The 20950-nt window shown below is 57.7% G+C and overlaps 3 protein-coding genes across 5 annotated transcripts in view; 2 read left to right on the top strand and 1 right to left on the bottom strand.

Moving 5' to 3' along the window:
- LOC146587797 (leukocyte immunoglobulin-like receptor subfamily A member 2) overlaps positions 1-4052 on the top strand; it is a 21645-nt gene extending 17593 nt beyond the window's left edge. Inside the window, exons 5-11 of one of the 3 annotated variants that reach the window (XM_085318979.1) lie at positions 152-430; positions 901-1233; positions 1493-1615; positions 2569-2596; positions 2856-2890; positions 3229-3266; positions 3872-4052. In XM_085318979.1, coding sequence (XP_085175105.1) covers positions 152-430; positions 901-1233; positions 1493-1615; positions 2569-2596; positions 2856-2890; positions 3229-3266; positions 3872-4000 — 965 coding nt within the window. In that variant the 3' untranslated portion in view covers positions 4001-4052. Of the gene's footprint in view, positions 1-151; positions 431-876; positions 1234-1492; positions 1616-2568; positions 2597-2855; positions 2891-3228; positions 3267-3871 lie in introns of all 3 variants that reach the window. The other 2 variants (XM_085318978.1, XM_085318980.1) reach the window with 2 other exon arrangements.
- A 4042-nt stretch (positions 4053-8094) lies between these two features.
- On the top strand, positions 8095-16709 carry SLC27A5 (solute carrier family 27 member 5). The gene is made up of 10 exons (XM_085318962.1): positions 8095-8584; positions 10709-10918; positions 11641-11799; positions 13073-13197; positions 13293-13487; positions 14104-14194; positions 14448-14646; positions 14851-14948; positions 15632-15762; positions 16532-16709. Exons 1-10 carry the CDS (start codon positions 8095-8097, stop codon positions 16706-16708), a joined length of 1875 nt encoding a protein of 624 aa, XP_085175088.1. The 3' UTR covers position 16709.
- A 1241-nt stretch (positions 16710-17950) lies between these two features.
- On the bottom strand, positions 17951-20357 carry THAP7 (THAP domain containing 7). The gene is made up of 3 exons (XM_085318963.1): positions 20191-20357; positions 18691-18831; positions 17951-18594 (listed from the first exon to the last, which is right to left on the bottom strand). The coding sequence occupies exons 1-3, from the start codon at positions 20313-20315 to the stop codon at positions 18063-18065; spliced, it is 798 nt and encodes a 265-aa protein (XP_085175089.1). The 5' UTR covers positions 20316-20357; the 3' UTR covers positions 17951-18062.
- Positions 20358-20950: the final 593 nt, after the last annotated feature.

Here is a 20950-nt window from a genome sequence, read left to right as displayed (position 1 = left end):
AGGGAGATGGGTGTGAGTGTAGGGACAGGGAAGGGGAAGAGAGGGGATGGTGGAGTGGAGGGATGTCATGGGCATGAGGAGAGGGATAAGGGACAGGGAGAAGATGGTGATGTTCAGGCATGTCATGAAGAACCGTGTCTCCCTGCTCCAGAGCTCCGACCCTCCCTGTCRGTGCACCCCAGCCAGGAAGTGGCCRTGGGGGACACGGTCACCCTGCGGTGCCAAGTGCCCCRGSCGGCTCCCAGGGTCATAGTCTACAAGGAGGGAGATTGGAGGTACCTATGGCASCAGGMTGGGGTSAAGGATGTGGCTGAGTTCTCCCTGGAAGTGTTGACATGGGACGTTGGTGGGAGATACCGATGCTGGTACGAGATTGTGGAACTGTCGTGGGCCTTGAAGACGAGCGACCCCGTGGAGCTGGTGGTGCTGGGTGAAGGTCTGGCTGATCCACGAGTGGGGCTGAGGGTGCCTGGGGGGTTCCTCTCTGGGTGTGGTGGTAGTGCTGGGGTGTCCGCTGTGGGTTATGGGATGCCCAAGGGAAGCTGGTGGTTAGAGGATACCTGTGTGGTGTCCATGGGGCAGAGGGTGCTGGAGGTCACCGAATGGGTTAGGAGGTGCCCTGGGGGTCTGCATGGAGTAGCAYGTGCCTGGGGTTCCCCTGTGAGCTGGGGGGAGGGAGGAGGGAGTTCCCTTGGGTGTGAGGATTCCCCTAAATGAAGGGTGTCCCCATGGGTGTGGGAGTGTCCGTGGGGTCTTTGTGGGGCAGAGGTTGCCCTTGGGCATGYCTGTAGGGTCTTCGTAGGCCATAGGGTGTCCCCAGTGTCACTGCAGTTTCCCCGTGGTTCCTGTCTCACTGTCCTTCCTTTCCTTGACCAGTTACCCACTACCCCCCACCCACAGTGTTCCTGAGCCCTGGGGGACGTGTGGGGACGGGCACCAATGTCAGCATCCAGTGTGAGTCCACGTACGGGGCCACCTTCATCCTGCACAAGGCCGGGCACTCGAGTCCCATCCAGCGCAAGGACCCTGACATCGGGGGCACGGYCACYTTTGTCCTCCCYGAKGTGACCCCATCCGACAGCGGGACCTACGGGTGCTCCTACCGTCCCCGAGGGTACCCCTTTATCTCCTCACACCCCAGGGCTGAGGTGACGCTGGAGGTGGGACCTGGGAGGCCCAGCATGGCCCCCCACCCGCTCACCAGCACATCAACACCGCGCTCCATGCCCCCAGGTAAGACCGAGCTCCCCTTGGTGCCTGCTTCCCCATCCCAAACCCTTTCAGTGGGTGCAGGGTGCCCCAGCCCATCCTCCTCCCTGCCCCATGGCCCTGGCCCTGGGTTGCATCACGGTTTCCAGTCCCCAGTTCCCCTTCTGGGAGGAAATGGCTGAGGGTGCCCATGATGTGGGTGGGAAGAAGAGGGGAGGGCATCTGCTGAGGACCCAGGTGGCCGGGCAGCGTGTTGGGGCTCAGCACCCTCTGGCATCTGTAGGTGCCAAGAGGGAGCCCGGCTGGAACGTGGCCGTGGTGGGGGGCTCTGCGGCTGCCCTCGTCATCGTCCTCGGGCTTGGAGTCGTCTTCCTCATCGCTGCCTGGTGGCGAAGGAGGCAGCGCGGTAAGAGCCTTGGGCACAAAGGAGTTAAAACATCTTTAGGGACCCCCTGGGGTCTGCCCCCAAGYGTCACCTGCATCCCCTATAGGCTCTTCTGTCTCTCACAGAGCCACCTTTGACCCTCTGGGTCCCCTAGGGATGTCCCATGTCCCTACGCTGGTGTCACCTGCGTCTCTGGGTTCTCCTTTAGACCCCTACGTCCCTCTTAGAGCCACCTCTGTACCTCAGGGTCCCCTATTGGTCCCCTGAGTCCCCAAGTGTCACCTGCATCCCCAGAGCACACTGAAGCCCCTCATGTCTTTCCTAGAGCTACCTATGACCCCCGGGGTCCCCTATAAATTCTTCACATCCCCAAGTGTCACCTGCATCTCTGGGTTCCCCTTCAGATTCCCCATGTTCCCCCCAGAGCCATTTCTGTCCTTCAGGATTCCCTATAGGTCCCCTGAGTCCCCCCAGTGTCTCACCTCCATCCCTGGAGTTCCCTATGGACCCCCATGTCCTTCCCACAGCCACCTCTGACCTTCTGGGTCCTGTAGGGACACTCAATGTCCCCAGGTGTTGCCTACGTCTCTGGRTTCTCCTTCAGACCCCCAGATCTCTCCCAAGGCCACCTGTGTCCCCTAGGGTCCCCTATAGACCCCCAGCTGTAGCTGAGGGAATGGGGGGTGTCTGGGTTCCCCACTGTCCATGAGAGGGGGTCCTCAGTCTCTGGGGGAGGGGGTCCCTGCTGTCCCCATGCTTGTCCCCATGCTTGTCCCCAATATCCTAGGGGGTTCCAGCTGTCCCTGGGAAGTCCTTGGAAGTGGGAGTCTCCCCATTGACCCTAGGGGGTTCCCAATATCCTGGGGCAGTCCCTKCTGTCCCCAGGGTGTCCCCACTGTTCCTGGGAGGGTCCAGGGGGGTCTCTACTGTCGCCTTCCCAATCCATTCATGGGGGGGTCTCTGTGCCTGCACAGGAAAAGGTCCCACGGTGGCACCGAGCAGGTAGGAGAGGGGCCCCCACCCGTAGGACGCCTGGGTCCTTGCTGGGTGGTGGGTGCCAGGACGCCTGGGTCCTTCCTGTCTGGTGGGGGGTGAGGCTGATTTGGTTTATTCCCTGGACACCTGGCTTCCCCTATTTATGGCGGTGGAGGGGAGGCAGGAGGGGGAAGTGGGGTGCTGGCACCTGGGGAGAGGGGATTGGGGGTGGCAGTGGGGAGGGGAGCCCAGGATGCCTGGGTTCTCTCCTCTCCTGTCTCCCCAGGGATCCTCCGGAGCTGCTCTCCCAGGACATGGTGGGTGAGTATCACCCCCTTTCCCCCCTCTCTGCCCCRAGGCCACCATGACCCTGGACTGCCCCCCAAAATCTTCTCCATGACCCTGAGCTGCCCCCTGCCCTCCCCCACAGGACACTGGGCAGCTCCCTGAGACCCCCAAGAAGCCCCTCGAGATCCCCCCCCCATGCAGCCCTCAAAARCTCCCACAGCCCTGGGCTGCCTCCTGAGACACCCCCTCAAGAAGCCCTCTGAGACCTTCAGTGATCCCCTCAAGCCCCCCTGAGTTCCTCCAGCCCCCTCAACCCCCTCCCCATAACCCTGGACACCCCCTGAGCCCTGCTCACCCACTCTCTGCTGCAGGTGTTTACCCCCAAGACCTCAGGCCGCTGCAGCCCATGGTGAGTGTCTGGGCTGGGGGGTCCTGAGGACACTCCAAATCCCAACCTGTCTCCTGGAGACCCCCAACCTCATACAGCCCCCCTGACCCAATGACCCCCCCTCCATATCCCATTCAGAGCCTCTAGATCCCTGGAGACCCCCAAACTGTGTAATCCCTCGCTCTCAGCCCCATAGGGACCCCCAAATCCAGGCCATGGGATGTCAATATCTTCACTTGGAGACCCCCCCCAAGCCTCATACAGCTCCTCTCAACCTCATGGGGACCTTCAAACCCAGCCCATGAGACTCCCCCCAGTCTCATGAGGAGCTGCAAACCCTACACATGGGGACCGCAATGCCAGACCCATGKGGACCCCCCAAACTCTATAGGGCCTCTCCTGATCCCCTGGGGTCCCCTAAGCCCCAACCAGAGTCTGTAACCCCAAGGAGACCCTCAAACCCAACCCATGAAGACCCCAATACCTGACCCATGGCGATTCTCTAATTTAGGCCCCGGGRAACCCCTGTCCCCATCCTCCTCATGGGACCCCCAAGTTAGCCCCCAAGACCCCCTCCCCACRATGCTGTCCCCTGTGGTCACGTGTGGTCATGTATGTCCCCACAGTCCCAGGAGGACGCCGATGGCCTGATGTACGCGGAGCTACGGCCACAAGCGCTGGGCATCCCGAAGGACTACGTTGCCCCTGCCTCATCCGTCATCTACGCCGAGGTGGGCAGCCAGGGGCTCCGATGATGCCCTGGTGACCCCCTGCTCCAAATGCCCCCAGTGCCAATAAAGACCCAACCCCACATGGGGAGCTGCAGCTTGTTTTGGGGGTGCAGAAGGGGTCTGTCCTGCTCGTGGTAAGGGGGCAAACGCCTTGAGGACCCCCCTACCTCTCTGATTTCTCCCACCCTCAAATTCCATAACTACCACCCAGCAGCCCTGATCTCCCATCAAATCACTGTCCTGGGCTCCCTCAAGCCCCCCTTGGGCTTCCCAACCACTTTAATCCCTCCCCACGGACCCCCAAAACCTCCCTGATCCCTTCATCAACTCCAGGACCCCCAAAACCTCCCCAATCCCTCCCAGATCCCCTAACCAACCCCCAGGGATCCCCAAACCCCTAACCAACCCCTAGGACCCCCCCAAACACCTAACCAACTCTGTGACCCCCCCCAAAATCTCCCCATTCCCTCCCAGATCCCTTAACCAACCCTGCGACCCTTAAAACCTCCCTAATCCCTTGCCAGATCTTCTAACCACCTCCCAGGATCCCCCAAACCTCCCCAATCTCCCCCAAATCTATTACCCATCCCTAAGACCCCCTGCAACATGTAGCCCCGTACCACGTACGCACACTACGCAGTGCAGTGCACCCACGGGCACGGCATCCGTGTGCGTGCACCATGCACACGCCTGCGTCCCGCGGTGCACACGCGTGCCTTTGCTCATGGTGCACGTGCACCGCGGGCGTGCAGCACCCGCGTGGGCCCGTGCATGTTTGCACYGCCCTGCCTGCTCGCCCCACGTATGACTGTGTGTGTAGCGCCATGCGTGCCTGCTGCGTGTGCACTTTCCCATGCGTGCCCACCGCCATACGTGTGCACCACGCGTGTATTTGGGTACCTGTGTGCACGCAGCACAGCGTGTGCATACTCCCCCCCCAACACCCTGCGTGCGTGTGTGCGTGCACCACCGTACGTGTGCAACCCCGGCGCGCGCGTTGCCTGCTGCATGTGCCCGCAGCCGCGTGCACCACGCGTGTGCCGTGCACCGTGCACGCACCACACACGTGCACGTGCACGTGCCTCRGTGCAGACCGCCACACGCGTGTGCCGCCTGCGTGCACCCGCGTGTGCACTCGTGATGCCTTGCACGCCTGCACCCACCTACCCGTGTCCTCCGCGTGTGCTCGACACGGGACACACCAGAGCCCCCAAGTAACCCCCCCTGGCAGGGTGGGGGGTGAACTGGTGGCTCCTCGCGCTCCCTCCGTGCAAGGAGAGGTGCAAAACACCGGCAAATTACCCCCAAAAAGATCGTCAGGATGTCAGTTAATTAAAAAAAAAAGGGGGGGGGAAGAGGGATGTAAACGAGCATTCGGGGCATCCGCAAGCGAAGCTGCTGCAGCCTGGCAGGAAGTGTGTTTTGGGGTTTTTCATTCGGTTTGGTTGCTTGATTAAAAGCAAACAAACCAACCCCACGCTGAACCGCCGCTCAGATACGTAACCCACCGCTCCCCGGCATTTGGGGGGAAGATTTTTTTTTTTTCCCTGGGAGGGAGGTTTTATTTTGCTTTTTTTTTTGGAAGGATTGCCTTTTCTGGAGCATTTTGACTCTTTTTTTTTTTTTTTTTTTTTTTTTTTTTTTTTTCTTTGGTGGTGGTTTTTTTCCCTTTTCTTTTTTTTTTTTTTTTTTTTTTTAACTTCACTTCTTGGAGACAATTTCCCTTTCTGGCGTTTTTTCTTTTTCCTTTTTTTTTTGTTGCCCCTGCCCCTTCGCCCTTTTGGGAACGATCCCCGTTTCCTGGAGGCGTTTGATCCTGCCTTTTGAGGCCTGGAAGGAGTTCAACTCCCAACTTTTCCCCAGCRATCTGGGATCCTTTCGGGGGCATTTGGGGCAACTGCAAGGACCTCGGAGCGGGTGGAAACCTTCCCCCCCCCACCCTTCTCCCCCCGGAGGAGATGGGTCGGATTGCAGAGACGGGAAGACGGGAGCCCGCAACGAGCACGGTTGCGTAAACCCTTCCCCGGGCTCGAGCAAAGGGCAGAGCCGGGCGCCTTGAGCTGCCGAGAAAGAAGAGAAAACAAAACCACGTGGGATCCCGTGATGGTTTTATGGTGTGGCATATGCAGGGCAAGGCCACGCTCGACTCCCYGTTGCTCTCCTTGCCTTTTTAATTAGCAGAAGGGCTAATTGGCTTGGTAAGACGGAGCTTGCCAGATCGTTCCACACCCCAAGCTGGGCTTTAACCTAACATAAGACTTTGTTTCTTTAATGGTGAAACTTAAAGAACTTAAAACATGTTTATTTATTGGTGACTAATGAGGGCACCTTTGTGCAAGGTGCTCGCCCGGGGATGGTGGGAGAGGGGGCACATCCAGGTGGTCTCAGTTCGGGGTYGGGTGGTTTCATCTGGGAAAGGACCAAAAAGGAGGTAGAATTTTGAATGAAGTGGAGGGAAAAAAGGGGGCGGGGGAAGCAGATTTTGGAGATGGATGTTTCTGGCTGGTGATGAAGCAAACACAAGGAGTACTGATTTCCTCCTTTTTGCATCGAAAGGAGCAAGGAGGGAGGCAATGGGGCAAGGATGGAGACACTTGGGGTTGGACAGAGACATGGAGGGTTTGATGGAAACAAGGGTTGAATGGAGATGTTGGGGTTCAACAGAGACACAGAGGGTTGGATGGAGATGTTGGGGATTGGGGGTTGGATGGAGATGGTGGGGGCTGGATGGAGACATGGAAGGTTGGATCAAGACGTGAGGGGTTGGATGGAGATTTTTGGGGGTGGATGGAGACATTTGGAGCTGGAGAGAGACACAGAGGGTTGGATGGAGACACTGGGGGTTGGTCGGAGACACTGGGGGGGTGGACCGAGACGTCGGGGGTTGAACAGTGACACAGATGGACGGTTGGAGCTCTTGGGGTTTGATGGAGATATTCCTCACCCTGGAAGAACCCAGACTTTGGTGTGTTGTCCATGTATCCTGGTCAGGAACCCCAGGGTGTCTGAATGAGCGTAGTCTGCTAGTAAAGAAGCCTCCATATAGATCCTGAACCATAAAGCTGGAGAAGATGGCTGGAGTGCCAGCCAGACCACCTTAACCTATCACACGAGTAGATCGATATAAAGAGATGGAGAGAGACAACAGAAGGATGGATGGCCAGATGGGAGGAGGAAGAGAGGGATGGATGGGTGGACGGACATGTGAATAGATGGGTGGATGGATGGATAGATGGATGGGTGGGTGGATGGATGGATGGACAGAGAGATGGATGGACAGACGGATGGGTGGACAGATGGATGGGTGGACAGATGGATAGGTAGGTGGGTGGGTGGATGGATGGATAGGTGGGTGGGTGGATGGATGGGTGGATGGAGGTATGGGTGGATTCATATGTGGATGGATGTATGGGTGGGTGGATGAACAGATGGATGGGTGGATGGTCAGATGGATGGATGGATGGATAGACGAATGGATGGACAGATGGATGAGTAGATGGATGGAGGGATAAGTGGATGGATAGATGGATGGTTGAGTGGATCAGTATTTGGATGGATGGCTGCACTGGTGGATGGCTGAGTGGGTGCATGGATTCATGGATGGATAACCTTAACCTCCTGGAAGGCTAGAAGGACTATGCAGCTAGATTGACAGAGACCAGAGAAAGGTAGTTAGATAAATAAATAAACAGGTGGACGGAGAGAGAGAGAATTGTAGCATAACAGATAGACAGGTGTGCAGCCAGACCTAAAGAGACCCAAGAAGGATGRATGGACACCCTCAACCTATGAATGGACAAACAGAAGTACAGCCAGAAGGACAGAAACTGCGCCATGGACAGACAGACAGACGGAGCCAAAACCTCCCCAAATCCCAGCGTTTGCGGGGAGATCCACACGCCYGCAACCCAGCCCTCCGGCATGGATTTTTTTTTTCCCCGTTCCCTAAACAGCTGGAAAAAAAGAAAGAAATCAAAAGCCGCTTGCGCAAAAACACCGGAGGCGGTGGCAGTGGAGGAGGAAGGGAGGGGAGGTGGGAGGCTGGCGGCCAGCCCGGGCAAGGTGCGCGTCACGGGCGGACCTTGGCTTCCCCGGTGCCGGAACGCCGAGCCCTCGCCATGCTGCTGCTGGCGGGCACGGCCGCGGCGGGTTTGCTGCTGCTGCTGCTGCTGCCGGCGTTGGTGGCCCTCYGCTCGGCGCCCTACTTGTGGGCCGACGCGGCGGCCCTCGCCGGCGTGCTGCTGGCGAGCTTGCGCTGCGAGTGGCGCCTGGTCCGTCGGCCCCCCGTCACCCTCCTCGATGTCTTCCAGGCGCACGTCCGTCGCCAGCCCCGGCGGCCTCTGCTCCTCTTCCAGGACGAGCTTTACACCTACGAGGACGTGGAGCRTCGCAGCGCCCGCGTCGCCCGCGCCTTGGAGCGCCGCCTGGCTCTCTGCCGGGGCCAGGTCGTCGCCGTCTTCCTCCCCAACTGTCCCACCTACGTCTGGACCTGGCTGGCGTTGGCCAAGTTGGGTTGCACCATGGCCTGCCTCAACTCCAACGCCCGCGGCCGGGTGCTGCGGCACGCGCTCGCCGCCGCCCGGACCACCGTGATGCTCACCAGCCCCGGTGAGTGCCGTTTCGCTGCCCCTCGCCGCACACCCCGGGCGTCCGAGTGGCTCCTCGCGGGGGCTTTTTCCTCCTGCTTCCTCCCCCTCCCTCTCGCTCTTGCCTTCTTCTTGCCTTGCAAAGCCGGGCGGCACCCGCGGGTGCACGCGTGCGGGTTGGTGTTTGCCCGCGGGGCAGCGTTGCGGGTGTTTGTCGATACGCCGGTGTTTGCACGTGTGTCCGCGTTGGCATGTGTGCCGGTAGCTGCGCGCGTGCTTGCACACGTGCCGCCGTCCTTGCATGCATTTGCAGGCATGCTGGTGTCTATGCATGCGGTTGCACGTGGCAGTGTCCCGGAGTGCATTTGCACATGTGTCAGGGTGTGTGCTTGTGTTTGCGTGTGTGTCAGTATCCTGGCGTGCGCTTGCACTTGTATTGCTGCTGYTGCATGCATTTGCACACGTATTGGTGCACGCATTTCCGTGCATGGCGGTGTTTGTGCACGGGTTCACCGCTGTGCCTGTGTCTTTGCACGAATTTCCATGCCTGTCACGCGCTGCGCATGCATCTGCATGTGTTTCAGTGTCTTTGCACACGTGTCAGTGCCTGTGTGTTCATACACTCATGTTGCAGTGTCCTTGCATGCATCTGCAAGCACGTCAGTGTCTGTGCACRCAATTGCACACACGTCTGTGTGCAYGCCTGCATTTGTGCCTGCRTCAGTGTCCRTGTGTGTATTTGCACACRCATTGGTGCCTGYGTGCGGATGTKCCTGTGTCTCAGTGTCCGTGCGTGTGTTTGCACAGACTTTGGCATCCGTGCGAGCAGGCACCTCCGTGCCAGYGCGTGTGCGCTCACGTGTTGGCCCGGGGAACGGCACGGTCACATCTAGGGTGTGTGCCCAGGTACTGGGAACGGGGATGCTGTTTGTGCAGGGCTGAGTGCAGGTGTCCTGTGTTCCTGGCTGTGTTTGTGCAGCCCGTTGCACACGTACACTCTCAGCTGCGTCTGTGCAGCCCGTTGCACGTGCGTACTTGCGGCTGTGTGTGTGCACCCTGCCGCACATACATGTGCACGCTTGTGGACCCTGCCTGCACATACGTGTCCGTGGCTGCGCACACGTATCCAGCCACACATATGTGTTCACGTAGACCATTGCGTGTGCGGGCACGCGGCTGCGCTGGTGCGTCCTGCTGCGTGTCCACAGTCACCTCCAGGCTTGTGTATCCTGTTGCACGTGTTTGCTCACACCTGTTCTCACAGACCCCATTGCATGTCACAGCAGCTCTCTAACGAGCAGCTGTAATGACCCTAAGCCCCAATTAGCGTCTCATCAAGGCCATGAGTTAATCATCGCCAGCGGGCCAGGGCGGGCAGTCCTGGCCTCTTGCTGGGGTAAAAGGTCCCTTTTCTTGCGTCACTGCTGCAGGGATGTGTTTTGGGGCAGGAAGTGGAAAAAATACCGAGCAGGAGCTGCTGCAGTGGCACCCATCCAGAGTGCTCAGGGCACCCAGCTGGGCAAGGTGACCCTTTGGTCCTCATCTGGGGTCCTCTAAGCACCTCTCCAAGTTGTTTGGGGCTCCCATGTGGAATCCCTGGGGTGCCCATCTGATCAGGGTGCCCGTTTGGAGAGTATTAGGGGCCCAACTAGGATGCCCAGGGCTCCTGAATGGGATATTTGGGACACTGATCTGGTTCTGCTGCCCATCTAGGACCCTTGGGGTCCCCATCCAGTATACCCAGGGCACCCATCTGAGCAGGGTGCCCATTTGSGGTGCATCAAGTGTCTGTCTGGGACCCTCAGAGCACCCACCCAGGATGCCTGGGGTGCCTGTCTGGTCAAGTGCCCATCTGGGATCCTCAGGGCACCTATGTGGAGCACTTGGGGTGCTCATTTGATCAGAGCTCACATTTGAGGTTCTTGAGGCACCTGTCTGGAGTGCTTGGGGCACCCATATGGGATCCCCASGGTGCCCGCTGATTGGGACGTCCGTTTGGAGACCTTGGATCACCTATCTGGACACCCATTTCAGATTCCCATCTGGTTGAGGCACCCGTCTGGGCTTCTTGGGATGCCCAGGGCACCCACTTGGCCCTGCCCTGCTCTGGGTTGCCCAGGCTGACCGTCTGCCCTGCTGCCTCCAGATCTCCAGGCAGCGGTCGAGGAGGTGCTGCCAGACCTGCAGCAGGAYGGCATCCACGTCTTCTACCTGAGCGACGAATCGCCAACGGCGGGTGTCGAGGCCCTTGGGCCAAGCATCAAGGCAGCCTCGGATGACCCGCTGCCAGCCTACTACCGCGCTGACATCACACCTGACTCCAAGGCCATTTACATCTTCACCTCTGGYACCACAGGTGGGATCCCAAAACCTGAGGAATCTGAGGTGTCTCCACCATGACCATCCCCTCCTCAGCTTGGGGAAGGACGCTTCCTCCCTGGGAAAAAATGCCTGGGAGGATTTGGGTGTTGTGGGGCYCAGCAGGTCTCCTGGTGGGAGGTGAGTCCTCCTCACTGACCAAACCAGAARTGTTGGCAAGAAGGTTGGGGAGGTTGGAAGGGGCACATGGACTCTCAGCACCATGACCATCATAGGGCCATGTTCCTCTTAGCCACATCCATGTGAGGGTTGAAGACCTCCCAGGAGGAGACCATCACCACCACCATGGGTCTCTTCTTAGCTCTTTCCCCTCTGGGGCAGGGGAGATGGGACCTCTCAAGGCTTCCAGATCCAACCTTGACYGCTGTAGGCCCATCTGGACCGGGTTCCTCATGGCTATGTCCATCATGTGAGGGTCCGGTATCCCCATGGATGGAGACCCACCATCCCCTGCAAYTCTCCCTGGTTCTTTCCCAACCAGGATCATCTGGTCCATGTTCCTCATGGGACTAGGTTCCTCACCCCCAATATAGGACCCCCCTCACTAGGGAAGGATTTTGCCCTCACGTCCCATCCCTTGTTCCTGAGGCCTCACATCCAGTATGGGTACCTCCAGTGAGGGTTTTCCCATCCCCATCCTTGCTTCTTATCCCTGCCCTTCATGTTTCTTTCTTTTTTTTTTTTTTTTTTTTGCCTCAGGGTTGCCCAAAGCAGCAGTGGTAACGGAGAAGAAGCTGCTGCTGGTGGCCAGCCTGTCCCGGCTGTGCGGCTTCCGGGCTGAGGATGTCGTGTACACGCCGCTGCCGCTGTACCACTCGGCAGCACTGCTCATTGGGCTGGGAGGGTGCTTGGAGGTCGGTATGTACTGTGCGTCTGACAGGGACCCACTGGTGCATGGAGGGGACTCAAGGATGAACAGAGGGAGGAATGTGCGGGAAGGGAGGAGGGAAGAGATAGGAGAGAAAAGGTGAGAGGTGTCTGGATGGATGGTGGAGATGGATGGATGTTTTATGGAGATGAAAGGATGTTTGATGGAGAGGGATGATGAAAATGTGAGGATGGAGGAGAAAAAAGGAAAAATATCTATACTGAGAGATGGGTAAATGTGGAGATGGGTGGATGGATGCTTTATGGAGATGGATGGATGGATGCTTTATGAGAGGCACAGAAAAATGTGTGAAGATGGGAAGGGGAAGAAGGGAATGCAAAGACTCGGACAGAAAAGGAGAGGGGCGTTTGTATAGATGCTGAGTAAGTGTGGGGATAAGTGGATAGCTGGGCTGATGTCCATGGATATGGATGGATGGAGGAAGAAAAAGAGAAAGGGGGAGGAGTAAATAAAGATAAGCGTGGGGATGGACGGATGTTTATGGAGATGGATGGATGGTGAAATGCTTAAGGAGGTAGGAGAAGAAGGAAAGAGGAGGTTTGGAGGGAAAAGAAGTAAGGTGTAGTTGTGAGGATGAACAGATTCATGGAGATGGATGAATGGATGGGAAAATGTACAAGGATGGGGAGGAAAGAAAGAAGGGAACAGACTTGGCAATAAAAGGATAATGGTTACGCATGGGATGAACAGATAGACAAATTTTTATGGAGACAGACATATGGATGGAGAAATGTGCCAGGATGGAGGAAAAGAAAAAGAAGGGAAGAAGAATTGGCAAGAAAATGAAAGAAGTATCTAAATAAACAGATGGGTAAATGGGGAGGCAGAGTGTATGGAGATGGATGGATGGAGAAATGTGTAAAGACAAAATAAGAAAGGAGAAAAGTATCAGTATAGGTAGATGGGTGTGAAGATGGATGGATGGATGGAGAAATGTTTAAGGATGGGGAGGAAGGAAACAACGAGAGAAAAGGAGAGGGGAATATATGTGGGAGGTTGCGTGGACAGACAGATGTTTATGGAAATTGATGGAGAAAGAATAGAAAGAGAGAAAAAGGGAGAGCTGTATAGATAGACGGGAGGATGGATGGATAAAGCTAATTTTGGTTCTTGCTCCTTGTGGCAGATGGGGAGCTCAGACGTGGTTTCACTAGCACAGGAAGGAGATGGGATGGGGAAGGGGGAAGTCGCGTGGTCTCCATCACCCCCCCGTGTCCCCACCACCCCGCTGTGTCCCCACAGGAGCTACCTGTGTACTGCGGGCCAAGTTCTCCGCCTCTCAGTTCTGGGATGATTGCCGCCACTACAACGTCACCGTCATCCAATATGTGGGCGAGCTCATGCGCTACCTCTGCAACACGCCCAAGGTAACAACCTGGGTTCTGGGACAGTAGAGGCAGGGAAATAATCCATCCCAGCGGGGCATGAAGCCGAGACGACCCATCCTTTTGGCACCCTGCAGCGCCCTGGTGAGTGCAACCACAACGTGCGCATGGCAGTGGGCAATGGCATGCGGGCRGAGGTGTGGAAGGAGTTCCTCCAGCGCTTTGGGCCCATCACCATCCGGGAGTTCTACGGGGCCACYGAGGGCAACGCTGGCTTCATCAACTACACGGGGAAGATTGGCGCTGTGGGAAGGGCCAACGTGTTCCTCAAGGTGAGCTGGTGGCAAAGGTGAGCAGTGACTTCCCTGGGGGAGCCAACGATGTCTAAAGTAAAGTTGACATCAGGGTGGCACGTCCTCAAGCATTCCCCTCTACTGGGGCAGCCAGCACTGCCCCACCAGCAGTGACTCCATTGCTCCTCTAAGGCCATTTTTGGAGTGTCCCCACCACGCCATTGCCACTCGACTTCAACAAACACCCACAAAACTAYGTGGTTGTGTTTTTCCACCCTTTTCCTACAACCTCCCACCGTTGCGGCTCTCGGCRTTCTTCCGTGGGTTGTCAGTTTGGAAAACACGGAGGATGAACATGGCTGAACTACTGAATATGCTTGATTAAATCTCATTTGGATATAAAGGGAGCCAGGGGTGACTAGCGTGGAGGGAAAGGGATTTGAGAAAACAGACATCTGCCCAGGACATTGGGAGTCTGGTGACTAGAGAGGATAATCTTTGGGCTTTAATTCATGGGTAATGGAGGATTGGACCCTGTTTAAATAAATATCTTTCACTGGCGTTGGAAGTGCGGTGCCTGCAGAGACTTCCCCTCGCTCTTATTTATCCCATGTTTCTCTTCCCCCACTGATTTCTCACTCTTCTGCGTCCACAGAAACTTGCCCCCTTTGAGCTGATCAGGTACGACGTGGAGCAGGATGAACCCATACGTGACGAGCGAGGTTTCTGCATCCCAGTCCGCCCCGGTAAGAAGGGACAAGCCTCATGGGAGCCTTTTCTCAGGGTTGAGATGCCATCGCAGCGGCCTCTCAGCGCTGACGCTCTGCGTCGCTGCTCTAAAACYGCTGCAGCAGGGAGTGCGCTGCTGCTGCTCGCTGCTCCAGACAGTCAGAGAAACGGTGACGTCGTCTCCGAGCACCAGCCAGGGCCCGGAGGCGATGTTCCCAGGAGCGACCCGGGTTGCCAAGTGGTCTGCAATCCTCCTTTCCCTCCCCAAAGGCGAGGCTGGGCTCTTGGTCATCAAAGTCACCAAGAAGACCCCTTTCCACGGCTATGCTGGAGACCCCGAGAAGACGGAGAAGAAGATCTTGAGGAACGTCTTGGTGAAAGATGATGTTTTCTTCAACAGTGGTGACCTCCTCATGATGGACCATGAAAAATTCCTCTATTTCCAAGACCGCGTGGGAGACACTTTCCGGTAACTTTCTCACCACTGTTGTGTCACCCACARCCATGGCACGGGTGATGGGCCAGGGGTAGAAAATGTAAAAGTGGGCACCTCCACTGAGCAGACACGAGCACCCCGATGTGCCAGAGAGGGATAAAAGCAGCTGCAAAAGAGGAAGAATGTAATTTCTCAGCCCCAAATCCCCTCTCGTGGCTTCCTGTCTTCTCTCTCTAGTTGGAAAGGTGAGAACGTGGCCACGACGGAGGTGGAAAACACGCTAGCCACAGTGAACTTCATCCAGGAGATCAATGTCTATGGGGTGTCTGTGCCGGGTAAGTACCCAGCAGCACAGGGATGAGTGGAAACTGGTTGTCCAAAGTAACAGTCTGGCAACATGGCAACAAGATGTGCTTCCATACTGGTCTAAAGTTGCCACCAAGAAGGCTAAAATGGGACTTGGTCACCCAAAATAAGCATCCAGCATTGTCTTGGATGCATAATGTGCTTCTGTAATGGTCCAAGCGAGCACCAAGAAATCTAAAGCGGGACGTGGATGCACCAGATAAGCATCCTGCATCATTTCAGGCACAAAACTTGCCCCCGTAATGGTCCAAGCAGCCACCAAAATGGCTGAAACAGGACYTGGTCACCCAAAATAAGCATCCAGCATCGTTTTGWGTGCACAACGTGCCCCATAAGGATCCCAGAGGCCACAAGAAGGCTAAAGCAGGATTCAGTCATCCCAAATAAGTGTGCCGTGTTGTTTTGGGCACACGACATACCCCCATAATGGTCTGAGCAGCCACCAAGAAGGCTAAAATKGGACTAYGTTGCCCAAAATAAGCATCCAGTGTTGTTTTGGATGTGCACCGTGGCCCCATGGTGGCTCTAGAGTCCACTGGAAAGAGCCCCCAAGGTAAGCCAGAACAGGGAAGGTCTGCGTCAGGAAGTCACCCCAATTTTGGCGGGGAGACCCGGTCGCCGGCCAGTCCTTGATAAAGGCCATGATTTCCAGGGTGTGAGGGGAAGTGCGGCATGGCAGCCATCCGCCTCAAGCCCGGGATGAGCTTCGAGGGYGAAAGCCTCTATGTGCATGCCAAGGACTGCTTGCCGAGCTACGCCGCCCCACGCTTCGTGCGGCTCCAGGTGAGAGGCTCCGGCTTCGGTCYGTGCGATAACGCTCCTGGGGGCGGGGAGGAGGGATTTCCATGGGACGTAGTTTTGAGCCGTCTCCCCACTCCGTTCTTCAGTGATCACCCTGTGCTGATATCGGTGTTAACCACCCCGCATCGAAAATGGCGTTGGTCGCGCTGTGCCAACGATGGCATTGGTCTTGCTGTGCTGACATTGGTGTCTGTCCCTCCATATCAGTAATGGCACCAATCATCACCCTGTGCTGGTATCGGCCCGTTGTGCCGATAACGGCATCGATCACCTCGTGTCAATAACGGTGTCAGTCCCCGGTGCCAATAACAGCATCGGTCTTGCCACGCTGGTAACGGTGCCAAACACCGTGTCGATAACGGCATTGATCACCCCATACCAATATTGGCATCGGTCCCACCGTGCCAGATATGGCGTTGATCGCCCCACGTTGATATTGGCATTGGTCCCGCCATGTTGGGAACGGTGTCACTCACCCTTGCGGGGTCAATCACTAAATTGTATTCCAGTTATTCCGCGATACCTCTTATGGTAACGGCATCGGTCTTGCCGGTGTCAGTCCTGCCATGCCGGTAACGGCATCAATCGCCTTCTGTTGACAACAGCCTCATGCCATTATCTGCGCTGATAACAGCGCTAACCCTGGCGTCGTTCAAACGTTGAATYGACTCGTGCCGATAACGGTATCAGTCCCGCTGTGCTGATAGCGGTGCCAATCACCCCTTGTTGATGATGGTGTCAATCCCCACAGGAAGCCCTGGAGATCACGGGGACCTTCAAGCAGTGCAAAGGCAACCTCGTCAAAGAAGGCTTCAACCCCAACATCATCAAGGATCCGCTCTTCTTCCTGGACGAGATGAAGAAATCCTACGTGCCCTTGAGCCCYGATATCTACACAGACATCCTGGAGACGAGGCTCAAACTGTAGAGAAAGCTACTGTGCCACAGAGGGGTCTCCATGAGGGCCTCCACACCTGGCCCGGGGAGGGTAATTACCTCTGGGCCATCAGTGGGTCAATCTGGTACAAATCAAAAGAGTTTTCGCTGACGAGGTGCTGCCCCTCAGGGAGTTCTGGAGGGAGCCGGAGCGTGACAAGGGCGACGGGCTGGCTCTCGCCTTTTCCATGCTGGCTACAGAAATTAAAGGACTTAATTCCAGTTAATCAGGTCGGCTTTGCTCAGCTGCTGCCCCTGCAGCTCCAACGCCCTTCATGATGCTGGAGCAAYGAGCACCCGGCTGAACAGGGACGTCTGCCAGGGACAAACCCACGAGTTTTTCCCATCTGGGCGAATCGCACTCAAAATCCTTTCTCTGATGACTGTAAGGGCGCGTGGGAATAAAGCTGCTTCCTGTGCAGCGACAGCCTCTTACTTGCCCACGGAGCACCTTGGCCACCTGCACCGCGCTGGCAAGGTAGGAAGCCCCAAAAGGRCTCCATGGCCCGGGTGGGGTGTCCCAAAACGCAGCAGGATCTGGTCTACCCACTGCCGAAAGACTATAATGGGATACTGGGATTGGTTTAGGATAGCCAGTATGAGATGAGGAGCTCCTGGGCTTCTCCATCCCTCTAYGGGGGACACAGGCCGAGTACCCGTGACGGCTGTGACTCACCCCTGCCCTCACCCAGGGCTTGCTGAGCTGGTTGAGCTCAGTCCACTCCAGAAAAAAAAAAAAGAAAACAAGAAAAAAAAAGAAGAAAAAAAACCTTCTTCCTGCCAGAGTTTTGTGCAGGATCAGTGAGCTGAACCAGCTGGAGCTCCTGGGTTCTTCCTACCCTCTACGKGAGATGCAAGAAGCACACCAAGGCCCTGCAATAGCCAGCACTCACCCCTGCCCCAGGCTTGTTGAGCTGGTTTAGCTCACTGATTCAGCACAGTAATGATTTACTCTTCTCTGCTGGATTTCTGCCAAATCACCAAGCTGAATCAGTAGAGGAAGGGTGCCCAGGCTCTCCTCTGTGACGATGGGACCCAAAGGACGCAAGAAAAAGCAGTATTACCCTCCCGCCTCAACCCAAGACTGGCTGAGCTGCTTTAATTCACCGATCCAGCAGAAAATCAGTTTATTTCTCCCTGTCACAGTTTCCTGCCGGTTCAGTGAGCTAAAGCAGCTTGGTAAGGCTGCCCAGGCTCCCTCCTTCCCTCCTCTCCAGGCAAGCCAGCGCACTGCTTTTTGTAGAAAAAAAAGAGGATTTTTATTTACAAGGCTTCCCAGCGGCGCCGGAGCGGAGGTGGGTGGGAGGYGGGGGAAGAAAAGCCAAGTGCCGAGGGCGCCCGGCGCATCACTCGCCGTCGTTGAGCAGYTGCAGCTCGAAGACCTGGAGATGCTCCTTGAGCGGGCGGCGGGCCTCGGCGGGCGCCCGGCGCTCCCGCTGCAGCTCGCCCACGCGGAGCCGGAGCCTCTGCTCCCGGCGTTTGCAGGCCTGGAGCTGCCGCTGGGCCTTGTCGAGGGCATCGAGGGCGGCCTCGGCGCGGCGCTTCCAGAGCAGGGCGCTGCCCACCTGGTAGCTGTGCTCGCTCTGGATGTAGGCACCGGCCGGCGGCGGCAGGCGCAGCATGTAGAGCGAGGGCGACACGGGGCGAGCCGGGGCTGGGGGCTCGCCTTCGGGGAGCGCTGGGGTGGCCGTGGCTTCCTCGTCACCCGTGGCCACCAAAAGGCTGTCCGGGAGGGTGCCCCGGGCACCCGAGGGGCCAGGGAGGGCCGGGACGCCGCCGTGGTCGCCAGCGGGGGCGGCAGGGTCCTCCCCTTCCCGGGGGAAGCAGGAGACGTCGGTGGAGAAGGGGGGCTCCGTCGGGGAAGGGGCTGGGTCCCGCCTGCACAGCGAAGCGCGTCCCGGGTTAGTGTTGCCCGCCGCTGCCCCGCGTCCCCTCCTCCCACCCCGCCGCCTCCGTGGAGCCCTGGGCACTCACCTCCACCTCCTGCTGGCCCGCAGGGGCTTGGGGGGGTCGCTCTGGGGCGTGGGGGGCTTCGGTTTGGGAGTCCGRGGGGGTTTAGGGGAGGCTGACTCGAAGACGGTGGGAACGGCTCCTTCCTTGAGGCGGTGGTAGCCACTGCAGAGGGAGAGCATGTCAGCAGGCAGCGTGGCGGGGTGGGGGTTACAGAGGGAAGAACAGGGGCACCCCAAAAACCCRGGGGGAGGGGCACAGGGTGCCCAAAGCCCTTGAGAGGAGGCCAGCGGTTAGCCAAAACCTGCAAAGGCCCTGGGGTGATCCCAAAACTACAGGAGCCCCAAAGCTCGCAGGGTYCCTGAAATGCCCCACCAAAACCCAGGGGAGGGGAGGTCCCAAGGCCCCTTAGAGGGGTCTCTTGTTGGGGGGGGGGGAGGATCCCAAAATTCATGGTGGCCCCTGGGGTACCCTAAAGTCCTGGGGGAATGCTCAAAAGCCCAGGAGGGGATGGTGGGGCAGGGGGGCAAAAGCCACAAGGTTTCTGGGTTGTCCCAAAATGCACAGGAGGTCTCAAAGCTTGCAGGGTCCATGCGGTGCCCCCAAAGCCCCTGGGGAAGGGAGGCTGGGGGGGGATTAGAGGGGTCCCCCTGGTTACCCCAAATCCCACAACATCCTGGGATGTCCCAAAGCTCATGGGGGTGGGGGGAGGGGCAAGGCTTATGGGGTCCCTGTGGGAGGATGAGGGGAGACCCTCAAAAGCCACAAGATCCCTTGGGTGTTCCAAAACACATGGGGCCCCCAAAGCTGGCGAGGTCCCTGTGGTGTCCCCAAACCCTGAAGGGTCCCAAAGCCCCAGGGGCTTTAGTGGGGGACTCCAAAGCCCATGGTGGGGGCCAAACATTGCGTGGTTCCTGGGGCACCCCAACTCCCAGGGAGCCCCCAAAAGCTCTTAGAGGTGATGACCCAAAACTGAGAAGGTCCCAAGCTCTAGGGTTTGGGGGCAGGGGTGAAGCCAGGGTGACCCAAAACCCCAAAGGTTCCCAATGTGCCTCAAAACTTTGGCGGGGGGGTTCTCCTTTGGTGCCCCAAAGCCCACAGAGGGGCCCAAAAAGCTTGAAAGCAGGGTCCAAGGTGACCCAAAATCCACAAGGTCCTCAGGGTGCTCCAAAGTCTTGGGGGGGGGAGGTCCTTGGGGCATCCCAAGGGAGCAGGAGGATGAACCCCAAAACTGGGGAAACTGAGGCACAGGGGTGAGCTCATGCAGACTGCGCAAGGCGGGGGTGGAGTGAACCATTTCCATTAGTGGTGGTGGGGGGAGATTAAAACCTCCCTGGAGTTTGAGCGGGGCACAGGGACTGTGTCAAAAGTCTGGATTGAGCCATCCTTAATGAGAGCGGGGCAAGCTTAATTGGACTGGTCCATTTGCTATGTTGGGGGTGGGGGGAGAGTGGGGATAACCCATTGCGGGCAGTTGGGGGAGGCAGCCTGGTGAGTGCCTCGTTAGGCCCCCTCGTCAGCTACCTGAAGCCGACTATCTCGAAGCAGCTCTTCTCGAAGTGCTTGGAGCAGAAGTAGATGTACTTGGAAGCGGGGTCCCAGCGGCCCTGCCCGCTGGGGTCCCGTCGGCGGCTGTTCTCCAGCCACATGGCGCGCCGTGGGTTATCCTTCTTGGGCAGCCTGGAGTGGAAGGGGATGGGGGGGGACACATCAGCTCCCCTCCTGGCAGGGGAAGGAGTCCTGCGAGGCTCTGCCCCCCCCCCCAAAATCTTCCCCCCCCAAAAGCATCAGCAGATGGAATGGTCCATGGAGGATCTGGTGAAGGGATGAGGGTGGGCTGGACCACGCTGAGATGGCGGGGGTGGGTGGGGGAGGCACCTGGGTCAAACCATTCCTGCGTGGGAGGGGAAATACACCTGGGCTAAACCACTCCCAAGTAGCAGGGGTACATGCACCTGGGCTAAACCATTCCCAAACAGAGCAGAGGGACGAAACGCATCTAGGTTAAATCATTCCCAAAGGTGGGACCTTTGCACCTGGGCTAAACTATTCCCAAACAGGGGGAAACACCTGGGCCAAACCACTCTCCAGCCTGGGGCATGGGGGTGCACCTGGGCTAAACTATTCCCAAAAGAGGGGAGGGAAGGGACCTGGGCCAAACCATTCCCAAACAGGGGGAAACACCTGGGCCAAACCACTCTCCAGCCTGGGGCATGGGGGTGCACCCGGGCTAAACCATTGCTAAGGAAGAAGAGGGGCACACTGGGGGGGGGGTGCACCAGGG

Source organism: Rhea americana, unplaced genomic scaffold (genome assembly GCF_003343005.1).
Source record: "Rhea americana isolate MKP2758 unplaced genomic scaffold, rheAme1 scaffold_566, whole genome shotgun sequence".
Taxonomy (NCBI): Eukaryota; Metazoa; Chordata; class Aves; order Rheiformes; family Rheidae; genus Rhea; species Rhea americana.
Note: the sequence above shows the minus strand (reverse complement) of the source record. Positions and strands in the feature narration are given on the sequence as shown.